This window comes from Euleptes europaea, chromosome 4 (assembly GCF_029931775.1).
Source record: "Euleptes europaea isolate rEulEur1 chromosome 4, rEulEur1.hap1, whole genome shotgun sequence".
In the NCBI taxonomy this organism is placed as follows: domain Eukaryota; kingdom Metazoa; phylum Chordata; class Lepidosauria; order Squamata; family Sphaerodactylidae; genus Euleptes; species Euleptes europaea.
In genome coordinates, this window is record NC_079315.1 from 36,065,046 (window position 1) to 36,082,994 (window position 17,949).

At 40.8% G+C, this 17,949-nt stretch overlaps 1 protein-coding gene across 1 annotated transcript; it reads right to left on the reverse strand.

Annotated features, from left to right (window-relative positions):
* Positions 1–15,969: 15,969 nt before the first annotated feature.
* LOC130476962 (interferon epsilon-like) lies at positions 15,970–16,560 on the reverse strand. The gene has a single exon (XM_056848967.1). The coding sequence runs from the start codon at positions 16,558–16,560 to the stop codon at positions 15,970–15,972; it is 591 nt and encodes a 196-aa protein (XP_056704945.1).
* Positions 16,561–17,949: the final 1,389 nt, after the last annotated feature.

A 17,949-nucleotide genomic window follows, 5' to 3' on the forward strand; every position in this document is an offset into this window, starting at 1 on the left:
TGCTGTGTCTGCCTTTTCCTCACTTTATCCTTGCAACGATGAGTCTGAGAGATGGAGGAATGACCAAATGTATTGTTTACAGCAGGGTGGATATTATTAGCTAGTGTGAATGAAAATGGTTTGCTTATATACATTATATTCACAGAACTGAGGCCATGAGTTGCAGAAAAAAGTGATGGTGCTGAAGAAAGATGAAGTCCTCTTCCACCACTCTGAATTATTTTGTCAGTTTCTACAGATGTTGCCCGCTCCCTGTTTGACCTGAATTATGCTTTAGGTGAAATAAAATGGCAATTGGTCTTGTGTATATGAAGCAGTTTGGAATTGACATACACGAAAGTATTCTGATCTGATGGATGGAGACAAAAATAACTGGTCTCTTACTCTTGGCTTTCATCTAACCTGTACCAGATCATTTCCCCCAGTTTTTCCATGGGCAAGGAATGTTGTGTCTTTCACCGGGGGGGAAATAAATTGACACCCCCCCACCTACGTCTAAAGTGATACACTACATTCTACTACCTCATTCTGCTGCATGTGTTGAGCAGGCCATATTACATCCATTATTCTTTGTCCTGAGTTTAGGCATACATGTGAGCTATCTTATTTCACTTAATTTTTGAAAAGCATTCAACATTGATTTGACTCAGCTTTGTTATTTGCTTCCAGGACAGGAACAAAATGTTAAGCTATTTAAAAGGAGCAAAGGTCTCACTAATTTAATATTTAATACTTATAGCAGCCAAAAAATAGCTTAAGGATTGTTACTGAGAGCTTCAAAGATGTCATGTCAATACATTCCCGGAAGACAGACCTCTTGGAAGTGGCCCAGGATCTTACTTAAGGTGCGTGCCTAGATTTGGGACTAAAACTGAGAATCTTGCTATTCCCACTTGTTCTAAGTAGGGAGTCTGGGTTACTTGATGCTGGGCTTTGGTAAAATAGTGCTTTAGAAAATAGTTTCCATTCACAAGAAGGCAAAGGAACAGAATTTAACACACACAAAGAAGCAAGGAATATCTTATAAATGGTTTGCCTTCAGCTGCAAGAATTATGATTGGTTGTGTAAAGGTTGGGTTATTATGATACTGGAGAAAATAACAGCAGACTAATGTTTGTGGAAAATAAAGTTTTACCCCCCCCCCCAAAAAAAAAAATTTTGAGTGGCAACCCTTTATTCTGGAATGGATCAAGATTAAACCAGAGGCTTCTATAAAGCAAGACCTTTGTCTGTATAACGTTGGTATCTATAAATTGAATAGATTTGTTACCTTGAATTGTTTTTGAATTGTTAATATAAAAACTAACTCTTCTAAATTGTTATTTTTTTAAGACAGAGCCCAATTTGGCCAAGTTATGTCTTTTAATGACTAATGAGCTTTTACGTTTAAAAAAATGAATAATGGCCCATAAGCTACCTTGAGACATATTTAAACTGCTTTCACTTAAAAAGCATATATTGGAAATGAAAATGTCTTGACTTTGGATTGTAATACTGCTGTCCTTTGTGAAGAGTTTTGAAAACTATTGATATAGAAATGAATTATGTAAGTCTGTGCTGGGGATAAAATTAGAGAACTTTTACAAGGTGGAGACAAGCTTGATAGACGCAAAGACAGAGGTTCTAAAAACATTCCAGAGTAAAAGAAAGATGTCTGAGGCCTAATAATCAATACAGAAAGTGAGCTATTAACCAATGATAAAGGAAGTAAAGTGATTGCATGGTTGCTTGGGTTCAGTTTCCTCAAGGAAGGTAAATAGTGTCCAAGTGATTAGCAGAATAAACACATTCAATGAGGGAAGGGCAACGTTCAACCTACAAAATGAGTTCAAAGAATATTTATCTCGCCTAGAATGAACCTAAGCATGCAGGTCTTAATTTACAATTGCTAATTCTTGGACGGCTCAAATCTGGGATGTGGTGGGGACTACCCAAGAGTAGAGCCCATGAACTCAAGGCAGAGCTGAAGGGTAAAAAGTTATGGATTCAATAAATATGCTCCTTTTATCTAAGGTGCACATTTATTCCATGTCTCGCCAAATGTTTGAACGGTTTCCCGAAATGTGGTCTAAATACCTAATGCTATAATACTTTATACCTTAATAATATGCTCCATTACGTTTGTTACCTATACGAGGAAGGTGTTTTTCACATGGGCACAAGCTCGTGTAGTTTCCCATTGCTGCCATATAGTATATTTCTCTGCTCCAGTTCCCTGACAGTGGCCATTTCTCTCTACCTACTCTAGCTACCTATGCTTTTATAGATTAAGAAATTGGCAATTGAATATCATAACCACCTGTGATCAGGTTTCTCTGAATACCAAGCTTTCATTTAAAAGCAGAGCCTCTAGCCCAGGGGGTCCCCAACTTTTCTGAGCTTGTGGGCACCCTTGGAATTCCCATACAGGGTTGTGGGGCACAATTATAAAATGGGTGCCACAGGAGGCAGAGCTGTACCCACATAGGAAGCTCAAGTGCAGGGGAGAAGATAATTTAAAATACATTGGGAAAGGGGTGGGAGAGAATAAGACCAACACTCTCACTGAAACAACATAATTTTAATCTGCACAACCACTCAGATCTCTAGCAGCCAATCAGAAGCCCTGCTTGGCATAGGGTTGCCAGCTCCAGGTTGGAAAATACCTGGAGAATTTGGGGGTGGTGCCTGAGAAGGGCGGGGCTTGAGGAGGGGAGGGACTTCAATGGGGTATAATGTCATAAGAGTCCAGCTTCCAAAGCAGCCATTTTGTCCGGGTGAACTGGTCTCTGTCATGTGGCGATCAGTTGTAATAGCAGAAGATCTTCAGCCAGCACCTGGAGGTTGGCAATCCTAGCTGAACAAGAGCCCCACATGGCCATACCTACCAGTGTGGTGGACTCTAATCTGAAGAAACAGGTTTGATTTCCCACTCCACCACATGAAGCCTGCTGGGTGATCTTGGGCCAATCACAGTTCTCTCAGAACTCTCTCAGCCCCACCTACCTCACAAGGTGCCTGTTGTGGTGGGGGAGGGAAGGCAAGTGTAAGCCATTTTGAGACTCCTTACAGTAGAGAAAAAGCAGGGTCTAAAAACCAACTCTTCTAAATACACTTTGTGGGTGCCAGGAAAGGTGTTGGCGGGCACCATGGAGCCCATGGGCCCTATGTTGGGGACCCCTTCTTTAGCCCCTTTTGTTGCAGAGATATGCAACAAAAGGGTCTAGAGGCTTGTTTTTTAAAAAATAAAATAATGGTGGGAATTCAGAGAACCTGTTGCACAGGTTATGTCATATTGATATCCGATTACCAATTTAAAAAACAAAAAAGCCACCCTATGGTCAGAAGAGGAAATGGATGCCACAGATGCAGGAAAAATGGCTACTGTGTGGGTGGGATTATGAAAACCTGAACTTCCTACCAACATAGCAGCTGTCCAAGATTTGATGCAGATTTGATCTTTCCCAAAAGAAGATTTGATCTTTCCCAAAACTTTGTAGCAAAGCAGACTCATTAAAGATCAGAGAAATACTAGGGAAACTCTAGAAGATGAATGAATGCCCAGTGATGCCACGGGGAAGCAGGAAAAAAGCACTCAAGTTCATTTGCTGGTATCTCCAGCTAGAAGGATCTCTGGCAACAATTTTAGCTGTGACCCTGAAATCTACTGCACATGAAAATGCACAATGCTGAACTAGATGGACCGATGTCGTGATTCAGTATTCAGGAGAGCCAGAGTGATGTAGTGGTTGGAGCACTGGACTAGGGCTGTGATTCAAATTCCCCCTGTGCCATGGAGCTTGCTCAGTGACCTTGGGCCAATCGCACAGTTTCAGGATAATCTACTTTATAGATAAGGATAAAATGGAAGAGAGGAGAATAATGAAAGCCGCTTTGGTTCCCTACTGGGGAGAAAGGCAGGTTATAAATTAAGTGAATGAAATAAGCTTGCTTTATAGTTTTGAGGATGCAATCTGATCAGCATGATTATTTAAGATCAAGTGCCATTAAAGCCAGTGGGACTTCTGAGTGAATGTGAATACGACAGACATTCCCTGGCTAGTGAGATGGGAGAAAGCTTTTTAGCAGAAATCTGTAACAAAACTGATTTCAGTGTTGTTGTTTTTAAATAGTCCTTATTGCTGAGTATAAGCTAACTGCAAATGGTTATGAAATGTTGACTAAAAAGAGGGACTTAAATATATTGCTATAATTCTATTGCTATTGCAGGGTAATGTCTTTCAAGCTGTAGCTTGTAGTCTGGTTACTATATGGTCCGGTTTGTTGAAAATAAGTCCCTTTAAACAAGAGGAGTGAATTGGAAGAATCCAAGACCATGCAGGATTGGAGGAAGAGAAAAGGGCTTGGCTCTCAAAAATTTTTGCAAGTGTTGTTTAAAAGCACTGTTTGTTTCAGATGGTATTTGTTTCAGAGGGATACTTGATGAAGGGAGCTTTGACTCTCAAAAGCTTATACCCTGAAAAAATTATTACTCTCTAAGGTACTACTGGACTCAAATCTAGCTCTTCTGTTATATTTATTGTTATTCCAATGTGCTTAGATATAATAATTTTGTAGTATTCTCTACAATGAGAGGTTTTTTTGAGCTTAAGAAATTCAGTTTACTCTGTCTTGCACATTTATACAAGCATAGAACTCACATAGGCATAGGTTATACTATCACATTATGTTTTCCCCACTTGGGAAAATGTATGATGCAGTGAAGTCACAACAGGAGTAGGAGAGGAGAGAGAACTTGAAACCTGTATACTGTATTGAGTAGCCGCTCTGTGTCAAATGTAATGTGTGTTTTCATCTTGTAACCATCATAAAGTCAGTAAAATAACAAAACACTTAGAGAATCTTTAAATAAAACTATGGCTGAGAATCCATAAGTTTAGAGATATGCAGATTAAAAGCTGAAATGTTTTTTACACTGAATAGATAAGAGGGCTTTTTAATGACGGTAATTTAGCAAACATCTTTGTTCTGGTGTCACCCTGCTCCAAAAATAAGATCTACATAGAAGGAACCCAAGGCCTCACAAATCTTAATGCTTAGGAAGATACATAGGGGGAAGGTCTCGTCTTAGATATATCAAACTGCTTAAGACATTAGTCACTATCATCTTCAACCCACTGACTGAATATATTTACATTGTATTACATTACTGAGATTTGTTACTTATTTTACAGGAGCATATGATTGTTGTATGTGCCATACTCACTATGTTGTTATAATTTTTAGCACTATATAAGATAGGAAAAGATTTCCTTCTGCTGACCAAGTGAAGGAACTGCAGCTTTAGGAAAATGGTAGAAAATAAAACAGCAAATTTCATTATATAAATCCATCATGTTATTGTATGTATGTACAGTATGTATGTATTTTATCACACTTTTACCAGTTTAGCTGCTCAACTTGAAAGGTATGTCACACATCTGAAAAGGCTGAAGAAGAATACAGGACAATTAAATGACCAACGAAATGGAGCAGCTTCCCTATGAGAAAAGCAAAGAAACCTAAAGCACTGGGGATATTTATAGGATTTTAATGAGAAGAAATATGATTGAACTTTATAAAATTATATGGTGAGAGGGAATAGAGAGAAACTTTTCTTACTCACACTGCTAGAATATATAACAGATCTATACAGAAAAATCTATCACAGAAAAAGTTTCTGGATAAATCACATCATGTTTTTGATAAAGGACAGTCTATATTTAGAACACATGGCATAAATTCTCAGCCTCTTCCAGATTGTAGTCTGACACTCTAAACTAGGGGTGTTGAACTTATTTGTTATGAGGGCTGGATATTACATAAATGTCACTTGGTCGGGCCAGGCCATGTGTACCATAAAATGTAATGCCAGGTACCAGAGATACAAACTTTATAGAAAACTAAGGCAAAGCCAATTAATGATATTATTTTTACTTTATTTTTTACTTAAAATACAAACCCGTTTAAAACAATAACACCCTTACAGTATTTTCTTTTATTTAACTGTCTGTGATCAGTGACACTTTGGGACTGGGGGAGGTGGCTGCTGCGTCTGGCGAGTCCACAGCAGACTCAGATACGGACCGAAGGAGAGGTAGTGGGCTCACTTTCCCAGCTCTAGACTGGGAGAGGATGGCTCAAAGACTGCAAATGAGAACCATAAACCAGTATTGGCCACATCTGGTGGAACAGCCCAATTCCACTTGAAGTGACTAGAGACAGCAAGATCCCTAACCTTCATAAGCTACTTTTAAACCCTATCTGATTCAAACATTGTCTCTTTTTTCCTCTGTTACTTCCCATCCCTTCTCCTGCTGAAGAGTCTGAGGGCTCCGATTGGCTGTTTCTAGCAGATATGAAAAAGGAGAGAGACCTGGCTCTGTGGGTCACACCTACTTGTGCACTTCTCAACAAAATAGTAAACCACTTGCAATAGTAGAATGTGTTCAATTATACGTTTAAGAATATAGAGCACTAAGCTTCACACCTTATGCATTCCAAAAACATTCCCAAATTCAGTTTGGTTTACCAAAGAACACTTGTGCTCCTGCCACAAAACTGGAACATGAGGATTCCATATACTAGTCACAGGCTGAACACTTGGCTTTCCCCATGTCTGTCAACCTTACCACTGCCATGTGTAAATGGAACACGCACCCAATGTTCTCTTGTACCTGAACATTGTAGGGATGATGGACAGCAGTGATCTACCCAGATTTCAGGGCAGCTGATCCACTAGTACTGATCTTCTTACTGAAGATGTAGTCTACCCAAGCAACCAGAAGGTTCCCTGTGATGCTCACATGTGGTTGGATTAAATTTATTGATCTTCTGAACCATGCCCCTGTCACGCTCTGTGCTTGGGTTGCCCTCTGCTAGCCCAGTTCTCTGGCTAGTGGGCCCCTTGCCCGCTCCTTTACAGCTGTAGTTCTTTCTGGCATGAAGACCAGTCTGTCCTACTTGGCTCCCTTCTTGCTTTTAAAGGACAGACTTTAGGGGAGGAATTGTCCTTCCATAGCTTCCCAGTTCTTTCTCCCAAGAGTCAGAATGTTGACTGGCCCATAGATGCAACTTCATCCTTTGATAATTCAATCCTGTAACTTCTCTTCCAAGTGATAGGCAAGGTATATTGATCAGCTAGACAGCGTTTGTGCTGGTGGTGTTCAGCTGAATGGAGGATGGGGTCCCTGTTATGTCCAAAATGCAGACACTCAGCTGGTCAACCAGCTGGCCCTCTGGGAGATTTGGGAGTACTCCCACCCCGCAACAGCTCCATCCATTCTGCTCATTACAACATGTGAGTGGTACATCTCTTTCGTTCCATTGTTCAATAAGATTACACTAGATGAAGTGTAACAGGTGCTATGGCTGCAGATGCTGAACTTGCTGAGAAAGTTCACACTGGCATCAATGCTAGGGCAATCAATACAATTTGGGAGAAGTTGCTAGAGACAAATGTACTATTCTCTGTTTGACAATTTCTTTTATTTTCTTTTGTCGTTCCTCTTCCATGCAGAGCTGCATTGTGGCATTACAGATTCCAAAATTACATTGGTCTCTATTTTTATCTTCATGACATCATTGAATAACTGCTGAAGTACAGCCAGCAGCAGCATAAGTTGCACTTTCTAGAAATCTGTTGCTGGAAGGAAAAAGAGAACAATGACTGATTTGGTTGTTCTGAGCCAGTTGCAGTTTCTTTCAGCTGTTTCATTGCATCACTGACAGAAGAATCAGTTGAAAGGGGAAAAGGAAGTGGCTAAAATTCCATGTTTTGAAGTGGTTTTTCTTTTCAGTTAAATGTGGAAGATATTGGCTCACCAAGTTCTGACTGTTCGTTATAAGCTACTTGAAATAATCAGAGAAGTGAACTGGACTGTTCTACAAAGCTTTGTGATTACATAAACGAAATTGTTACGAGTGTATTGGTGATTGTCATAATATATAATATGTTGTATTTATAAAGTCTAAATTTTATAAATCATTAGTCAACATGATGCCATTTGTGGATACTTAGACCTAGGCCATTTACGCATGGGAAGTTTGTGTTGGGTTTGCCACTCTGCAGATGCACAGTTTTCTGAGCCCAATCCTCAAAACTCTATGCAAGGGAACGTTTTGCCCCAAAGAAATTCCAGAAGTATCTTGTGATCAACTATGCATCCCCAATGAAAAGGTGGAGTGCGGGCATGCTCCTCCCTCCTTCTTTTGGTTTTTTTATTCACACATGCACAGTAGCAATAAGTCACAAGAAGCTACCTTGCAGTTCCCAGTCTGATAGAAAATGCAGCCAGTACGGAAGGGTCCCTAGCAGGATGAAAACATCAGGCCAGGTGGAGAGCATCTCCCCTGGCTGTCACCTCCACCTGGTCTCCCCACAGTCCAAAGTTACATGCTGTAGGAAACCAGGCATATGGGAGGGGGGAGTCCCTGGCTGCAATAGCACAGCCACACTCTGGGATCAAGGCAAACCCGCTTCAGTGCTATGGGAGGAGTTAGTTTTGCAGCCACAACACCATTGGGGAGCCAACCCCAAAGCCCCCCTCCTCTGCATCCAGCCCATTCCACCTCCCTCCCCCTTGTTGCTAGGACTCTGTCATCCCCCCTCCCCCGCCATAACCCATGGCTGATGCATGTCCCCTTTGATCCTACAGGAAGATGCAGGGATCATCAACAGAAAAGTGCAACCTCCCCACCAGCAGGGCAGCAAGTGGCATGACAGTGCCAGACTGGTCCCACTCTCTTCGTGCCAAACCAGAATGGGGGGCGTGATCCTAGATTTCCCTCCACCTCCCACGCTTCCATCAGGTGCAAGCCACCACCTTCCAACGAAGCAGGCAGCTCGGCACTGCAAAGGAGTGCTGGCCGAGGAGAGAAAGAACTCTTCTCAGCTGAGCACAACATTCAAGATGCATGCTACAACCAGACAGGAGTGGATTCAGCTGAGACATGGGCTTTCCCCCAAGAGGGTTCGAACTTCAGATTGCACCCCTCAAAGTATAGTAAAAGCTCGGTCCATTGAGGTTCTACCTAATGCTTGTGGCTCATAAGTATATGAATTCAAACCAAAGACCAAGCAGCCTCATAGTATTCCATCATTGTCTCGCCAGTGCGCTTGCAAATGGCTTCTAGGAGAGGAGTTGGATGAGGGAGGGATGAGAATGGGCGTGGGTTGAGAGCCCCAAAGTTAAAGCTAACAAAATGTCATTGAACTAATATCTCTAAATAATTGTGCTGGGCGAGAACTAGCGGATGCAATTTTAGCTGCATAGTATTCTTTTTTAGCAGCTTTCATTGCCACCTCATAGGCTTTCATAAGCGTCCTATAAGGTGTTCTTGTGGCCTCGTCACGAGTTCGCTGCCATACTCACACTAGCCGTCTAAGCTCTCGCTTCATACTCCTGAGCCCCTCGGTGAACCATGGGGCCCAGTATTGGCAAGGGCGAAGAGGGCCTCAGGGAGCAATCTCATCAATGGCCGTGGAGAGTCGGTCATGCCGGTCCTCCACAAGCACATCGAGAGAGTCACCAGGAGGAACAGGATCCCACAGAGCCCTCTGGAATCCAATTGGATCCATGAGTCTCTGCGGGTGAGCATAAATCAGCTCGCTACCCAAACAGGGAGGAAGTGGGAAGTCAATCCGGGCCCTCAGGACTAGGTGGTGTGACCATGGCACCTCCTCTTTCGGCATCAGACCCACACCTACCCCAGACCTGATGATCAGATCCAGCATGTGTCCTGTTTGATGTGTGGGACCCAAAACAATTTGGGAGCGCTCCAATGCCGCCATGGCTGACACCAGGTCCAGAGCCCGCAGTGAAGGGGTGGCCTCCGCATGGACACTGAAATCCCCCAAGACTATAAGCCTGGGAAATTCCAAGGCCCAGCTAGCCACCGCCTCTAACAGACTCGGCAGGGTATCTGGCAATGCATTAGGTGGCCGGTACACTAACCAGATAGCCAGGCTCTCCTCTGCTTCCCACACCAGGCCCACACACTCAATGCCGGGAACCTCCGGACTGGGGAAGTGAAGGAGTAAGCCTCCCTGTCGAGAAGGAGAAGAAGCCCGATTTTCTCTAACATAAGGAGTCTCAAAGCGGTTTACAATTACCTTACCTTCCTCCCTCACAACAGAAGTAGGTGGGGCTGAGAGAGTTCTGACAGAACTGCGAGTAGCCCAAGGTCACCCGGCAGGCTGCATGAGGAGGAGTGTGGAATCAAACCCAGTTCACCAGATTAGAGTCCACCACACTGGTGGGTATGGCCATGTGGGGCTCTTGTTCAGCTAGGGTTGCCAACCTCCAGGTGGTGGTTGGAGATCTCCTGCTATTACAACTGATGTCCAGTCGACAGAAAATATAGTCGCCATTTAATATTTTTGCCTTCAGCTTGTTTTATTTTATCCTGAGTCCATTCTTCTGATTGTTTAACTTGCTTAGCAAGTGCTTGAATTTGCCATGTCAATAATTCTGATAGTTTGTCCATTCTCTCCTGAAAGTCTTGTTAATCTCCCAGAGTTCTCTTATCTTTTGACGTGTCCCTGTTGCAATTATTATCTTGTTGTTCTTTCTTCTTTGCCTAATTATTTTATACAATCTTTCCATATATTATTTCATAAATTTAATTTCTAATGTTATATATAAGCATATCGGAAACCATCAAATTTATCATATAGTCCACACAAAATTAATTTATCATTCAGTCAAGATTTTAAAACCTTCAACTTAGAATTTCAACTAATTATATTAATTCTAGATTGTTTCCAGGAAAATTTATATATAAAACCAGAAAGAGAGAAAATATATTTAAAATAAAAATAGGAAAAAACTGTTACCATTAATGTAACTATGGTGTTGATCTATTAGTTCATTGGTAATACAATAAAATTAAAAAGCTAATTTAATTATTTTGTTAATCAGTATTAGTATATAAAAATGAGTCCTTCATTATTTTGTCTTCTTTTTTACACCTGAAGTCCACAAAATAGGGGAAAAAAGAAAGTTCTACATGTTTCCTTAAAATATTTTAAATTCTTTGTTCATGTGTTATCTGTCCACCAGATGGCTCAGTTCCAGCTGTCTTCCAGGCAAGAAAAGAAAAGAAAAGTAACTGCATCGTTATAGTGTTCAATTGAGAAATTCTTTAGGTTTCTGAAGCAAATCTTCTTTTAATTTAAATCCAACTCAATTGTCTCATTAAAAGCAAAACCAAAAAAGAAGAAGAAGAAGAAAAGTATCCTGTTTGCAAAATTGGTATGTTTGGATGTTGAGAATGCTTACAAAATCCAAATAAATTCGAAGGGCTGTTTTGAATTAATTGTGCTAAATAAGATCTCCAGGAAGTGAATCTTGCCCCCCCATATTTCCTCTTCACAGCTTGAAAATCAAAATGGCGACAGCCCAGTGTCCATTATTGTCTTTACTGTTCCAAATATTTATTGGTTTTCAATATTGTATTATACAATATTGTTATTTACACTGTTATTTACTTAGCTAGCTGGTAGATCTCTGCAGCTGTTTAGTCATTTGTAAATCTCACAGCTCCTTGGCAGAGTTTACAGTTTCTTCCCCAAAGAGAGTCTCTCTCGGCTTCACTCCCGAGAAGCAAAACTTACTTTTCACCATAGCCGCAGACAGTTGTAAATTATAAGAGGAAAAGTTCATTTAGTAACCAGAAAATACTAAGGAGCGATTAAAGAAAAAGAAAGTAGAATAAAGAGGGGGGAGGATCCTATCGGCATGAAGCCCGCATTACCTTCCTGCTCTCGGTAATATCAGGAAATCTGCAGTCTGCATGGAATCTACCTGTCACTTGGTCTCTTTCATGAGAGAGGCAAGAGGAAAAATTACTTACCGGTATCCATCTCAGCCGACGTTTGTTGCATCAAATGCCCGAAGAAAGATACGCTCCGGAGCATTTTACAGTGCTGCTTCTCACATCGCCATTGCCCTGGAACCGACCTTGTTCATTCTCCTGGACCTCTCAGTGGCTTTCGATACCATCGATCATGTTATACTTTTGGGGCACTTTTTGGGACTGGGAGCCACTGCTCTGTGGTGGTTCTGGTCTTGTATGAAGGGAAGGTTTCAGAGTGTGGTGCTGCAGAACTGTTACTCTGCCTGTTGGCTCTGGCCTATGGGATGCCTCAAGGGATTTTACCCCACTGAATTCCCTGTCCTCCCTAGGCTCAATTCCCAAATCTACAGGTGTTTCCCAGCCTGGATCTGGCTATCCTACCCCCCCCCCATCCCCCAGAGGTGGCCGGGGGGACCTGGCAGCTCTGCTCTTAAACCAAAGGTTGCCCTATTCTAAAAACAAGTTGTCATTTAAATGGCACCTGCCATGTCACAAATTAAAAGGGCTGTTGGGTGTTGTTTTTTTATGTCTTTGTGAAGGGTACCAATTGTCCTACAGCTACAGCCTGTTCTGGCTACCTGAAGTGTTGGTTTTGGGTATCTGAATGAGATAGGCTTTTAAGCCCCTTCACCAGTTTCAGTGGTGTTTAAATCTTTAAATAAGGTATAAAAAGAGTATTGCCAATGCCTACCATTTTGATGCAGCTCAAGACCCAACTACATTCACATATTTATAAAATCTAAATAAGCAGGGCTGCCAACCTCCAGATGGCACCTGGAGACCTCCCACTATTGCAGTTGACTTCCAGATGACCAAGATCAGTTCCCCTGGAGAAAAATGTTTCTTTGGAGGGTGGCCTCTATGGCATTATGCCTGGCTGAAGTCCCTCCCCTCCCCAAACCCCACCCTCCCCAGGTTTCACCTCCCCCCAAAAAATCTCCAGCTATTTCACAACCCAGAGCTGGCAACCCTGCAAATAAGTCCCATTTCTATTCAACCGGGGTGGGTGGGGGACATGAATTGATTGCTTCCACACAGTGGTTTTGCTCCATTTTGGCATCCAAACTGGATCAGTTTTTTTGGGGAGGGGGGTGGAATATCCACTTTCTTGGTTTTCCCCAGCTTTGCTCAAACTTTTCCCAGACCTTGTTAGGTAGAATTCTTTTCAGAAAGATTGCATTCAGAATGCATTCATATACCACATGGATAGGAGTTTGTTCATTTTTGAAGAGCCCATCTGTTTGATGCCATTTTCCCTGTGCCAACAGAGGGTTTTTTCAGGATTTTAAAAATAATTGGCAATTGATACATTGTAATGATCTAATGCCCAATCTATTAATTCTTCTGAATTCCCAGCTTTCATTAACAAATAGAGTTAAGCCTTCAGTCCTTTTTGTAGCGCAAAAAAGAAAAAGAAAACCCTCAACACTTTCTGGCAATATGGTGAAGGGAAAACAGCTGATGGGGAAAAGTGCGCACAAAACTCCCCTGCAGATGACTTGTGATGACAGTGAAACAAAGCATGCCTAGGATGCTGCCTAGGTACCCAATTCCAGTTTTCTGCCTGTTATGGAACTACATAGTGATATCTGGACAGACTTACGCTTGTAAGCATTGATGTTCTATTTCAGCAGGTATATAAAATAAACATTATTACGAAGAGTGTGTTGCACAGAAATGGGCAGTAATGAAGGGGAGATACAAGCAACTTGCTTCTCTTCTGCTATATACAAAATGAGAACTTGTGCATCTCTCCTCTAGAGGGAGCTCTAACTATATCTGGTTTGAGCTCTAAGGACATCAGAAATTCTTGTATCTCATTACAGGAGAGGAGAGGAATTTCCTCTTCAGATCTTACAAGTGCCAAAGGATAATGTTCAAAACAGCTGTACTTCATGTCCCCCAAAATATTTGATGTCACCAACCGTTGCTGCACTTGTGCTTCAGGTTGTTCAAGCATGCAAAATAATATGACATGGCCATGTTACCTGGAGCTGCAGTTCTTTAATAGAAATAATATTTTCAGTCTTCAGTCAATAAAAAGTAACAATAAATAACATTAAATAAATAACAATTCAATAAATATGCAAGTTCAAGGCAATCTCCATTGTAGTTCCCAAAATATGCATACCATCTTCACAATGTTGCAAGAGTATAAATATTAAAAAGTGACATAAAACTATGGTACACTTCAATCTTTACACTTCATTGAAAAATAATTTTCTTGCACTTGATCTCAGCTGTTCCACTGGGATGTGTGCTGTTGCTATGGACGTTTGGAAAGTTTTCATCTAACTGTGACATGTCCTAGATATAGAAGTCTGCTCCAGCACAAATCCTTTCCAAACCCGTGCTGTCGATGAAGATGTACTGCTGATCACCAGGAACCAGATTGCAGGGGGCTCAGAAGCTGCGACAGGTGGGAGAAGAGGAAATTCCTGTTGAGAGAGGTCCACAGGTTCAGATTCTCAGATTCAGATTTATTAATACAGCATAAGCCAGTAAAAACACGTGTCATTTATACAAAAGGTAAAAAATTACAGCAGTTCAACCAAAAAACATTCCTAATTAGAATTTCCAAATAATTTATAATAAACTAAAATTGACCAAATTATAATTTAATCGAATTGTAATTACCCAACATCAGGGGTCAAACTTTATATGCGATTGCACAAAATTTGGCTACCTGTTTTTCCATCTGGGCATTCCCTTCCCAGAGGAGACTCTTAATTCTCCCTTCATTTGAGCTGACTGCAATTTGGCTGAGCAGGAGAATAATTAGCTTACAATGAGTTTCCTCGTAGAAGGAGCACCTGAGCAAATCATGCTCTGTAGACTCCAATTCCCCTGACTTACAAGGGCACACCCATTCTGTTATTGGAAGCTTCTTAAATCTGCTTTGTAAAATCGCCGAAGGTAAGGCGGAGAGGTCTGCAGGTTGTTACACATAAACCATTGGCTTAAGTGCTTTCAGCATCTTGACTTGTAGAACTAGCAGATAAGGCTCTTGCTGGACTCAATGCATGGGAAATCCATCCAATTCCATTTGGGGTGAATGCAGAACATGGGATTAAAAGTATTGAAGAATCCTCTGGTTTTATGATCTCTTGGGTCTCTCAAGTATGTTTCATTTCTTTTCTTTTTAATTTGATCCTTTGCCATCTTATTTTTTATCTAGTATAACAAAATTAATAACCAGAAACAGGGTGGTTTTGCTTTCTAAAAGTATGTCACTGGAGGAATCAAATGATGGAGCACCATCCAAGCTGCAGTTTTATTCAGCTATTTTCATTGCATCACTGACTGCAGATTAAGCTGGGGTGGGGGTGGATAAGTGGTTAAAATTCTGTATTAGTTTTCCTTTTCAGCCATTATTTCAAATACAGATCATTTTGAACCACCAAATATGGTGATGCTTTCGTTACTGACTTGTCACAAGTTTTAGCAACTTGAACTATTCTACATGTTTTTAGGAAAGTTGCCTTGAATTTGATCATACTGATTTATATGAAAGCACACACATATTTTATATGTAAATAACCTGTATATTTTCAATTTTCATTATATGGGAAGGACCTGCCAATGTAGTTGTGCCATTCACAAGGGACATTGGATTACTCCAAATGAAATACCAGACACTTTAGCATCTATCATTCTATGGAAAGAGTAGTGAACTTTCACTTCAGTGACAGTATAAGCTGAATTTGGGAATTTCTGTCAGTTGAAACACAGAAGGGGAGAAAAGAATTCCAACAAGACTAACAAAAATTTGGGGTGGTGTTTGCTTCAGACCACATTAAGGTCAATTTTGGGTGATCAACCTCTGGATGGCATCTGCCCCTGTGAGGGATAGTAGCGCTGACCATTGTGTTCTGCAATGGAGGATCACTGAACGAATAATGATACTTGGAACAGATTTACCACTGATTTTTCCTACTGTTAAATTTTACAGCAAAGTTTCTAGGTTGCGTTGAAAGAAATACGTCATGAATTTTGAGGAAAGCCAAATGAGTGGGATATTAATGAAATGTTTTAGGGATTGGAAATTAACTCCCTAATTGGTATACATAAAATTGGCTGGGTTTCTCTTTCAGAGCATATCAAAAGCATTATAAAAAGAACAGTACCTCTTAGTTTGGGATCCTATTTGTGAGTTGGTCCACCAACAGGAGACATTGCTTGACTTCCAGCTGGACGACTTCCCAGGCACACAGACTGTGCTGCTTCTCTTTCAGGAAGTTGTCGATCCTTTGGAAGTATCTTTTCACTCTCAGCCTTGTGAGCTGGGCGTTCTGAGCTCTTGGAGACGGGCTGTCATTCTCCATCGCTGTACTCAAACATGTTCCCAGGTGCTGAATTTGCTGGTGAAGTTCAATCTGGAATGCTGCCATGGAATTCTCATCCCAAGCTGTTTCTGTCAGGTTTTGGTTGAAAATGCCGATGATCTGTTGGAAGATTTCACGAATGGCCACCACAGGATTATCTTCTAGGGACTTTTGGATCTCCTTGAGAATGTCTTGGGTGGCAATGAATTCTCTCATGTCGCTTAGGCACTGCAGAGGAAGATTTGTTCTCATTTTGTTCTTCAGAAGTTCCAAGTTGTTCTTGTTGGTGGTGCTTAGCTTTACACGAAGACTAGAACAGCTCTGAGTTGAGACTTCACTGAAGAAAAGCATCACTAAGTATATATGCAGCCATCGTTTTGTAAGTATGGTGTTCATGGTTGTTTGTGCTCTTTGCCTGATTACAGAATGTGTGTCTTGAGCAATGACTTTGGGAGTCTGATGTGTCTTTGAACCATGTCTTTGCTTTTAAAGATCTAGGGATGAAGTTTTCTTTTTTCCCCTTTCCATTCATCAGAATTTCCCCTTTCTTAAAATATTGTACTTTCACTTTTCTCCTTTCCATATGAATTTGAGAATCAAGTAGAATAAGATGCTCTTCAGACAGGGTATTAACATTTAATGATTTGATTTTTGTTTTTATATTGAACTAAAATGTAACTGATTGAATTGTTTTTGTTAAAAGTGAAAGTCAGAGTCTCTTGTTACATCAACTCAAAATTTTAAACTCTTGCAATTTCTAAATTCATTGCAAAAATTTGACAGGGAAATCAGGCTTAGGGGACTATTCAGCCATTTATAAATTGCTCCAAATAGAACTGCATGACTGGTACAACACCTAAGTCTGGTATACACATGCCCATTTATCACAAAGATTTCCCCTATGATCTTTAACCCTACATAGTTCTCATGAAATCCCACAAGTCCAGATGAATGGTAAAGTCCTACATACTGGAAACTAAAGCTGATGTCCTGCTTTCATCTTTTGAAAGTGTATCCTTTTGAACTGATGGAATGAACTTTATGAAGTCCAAAGCTGATATAGCAAATTACGCTCATTTTCACTTCTAACAAAAAATGTACTCATTAATTCAAGTCCTTAACTGAATATAAACATTAAAATGAAACCTGTCTTTCAAATACTGAACACCACCTCAGAATAGCATTTTTATTCTACATGGTTCTCAAATGCGTATGGAAAGGAGAAAGTGAAGTGAAAGCTTCACTGAAAGCAATTAGGAGAAACAAATCACCAGGAGTAGATGGGATATCAATAGAGCTATCCCAAGCCACCGAAACAGAGTCCATTAAAATCTTAACAAGAACATGGCAACAAATATGGAAAATAAAACAATGGCCCACAGACTGGAAACTCAATTTACATTCCAGTACAAAAAAGAGAGAAAGGCTAGAGCAACTATCAGACCATTGCATTAATTTCTCATGCGAGTAAAGTGATACTCAAAATCTAACAACCAAGATTGTAACCATATATGGAACAAGAATTGCCAGATGTCCAGGCTAGATTCAGAAAAATAAAGAGGCACAAGAGATCATATTGAAAATTTATGCTAGTTACTGGAGCACATGAGAGAATTTCAGAAGAAAATCAGTGTGTACCGTATTTTTCACTCCATAAGACGCACCTATTTTTTAGAGGAGGAAAACAAGAAAAAATCCTCTAAAAACTTGTCCTATGGAGCGAAAGCCGGCTGGGCGCGTGTGCATCGGGATGGCACAAGCCGGCGTTCCCCGCCCCGACGGCCA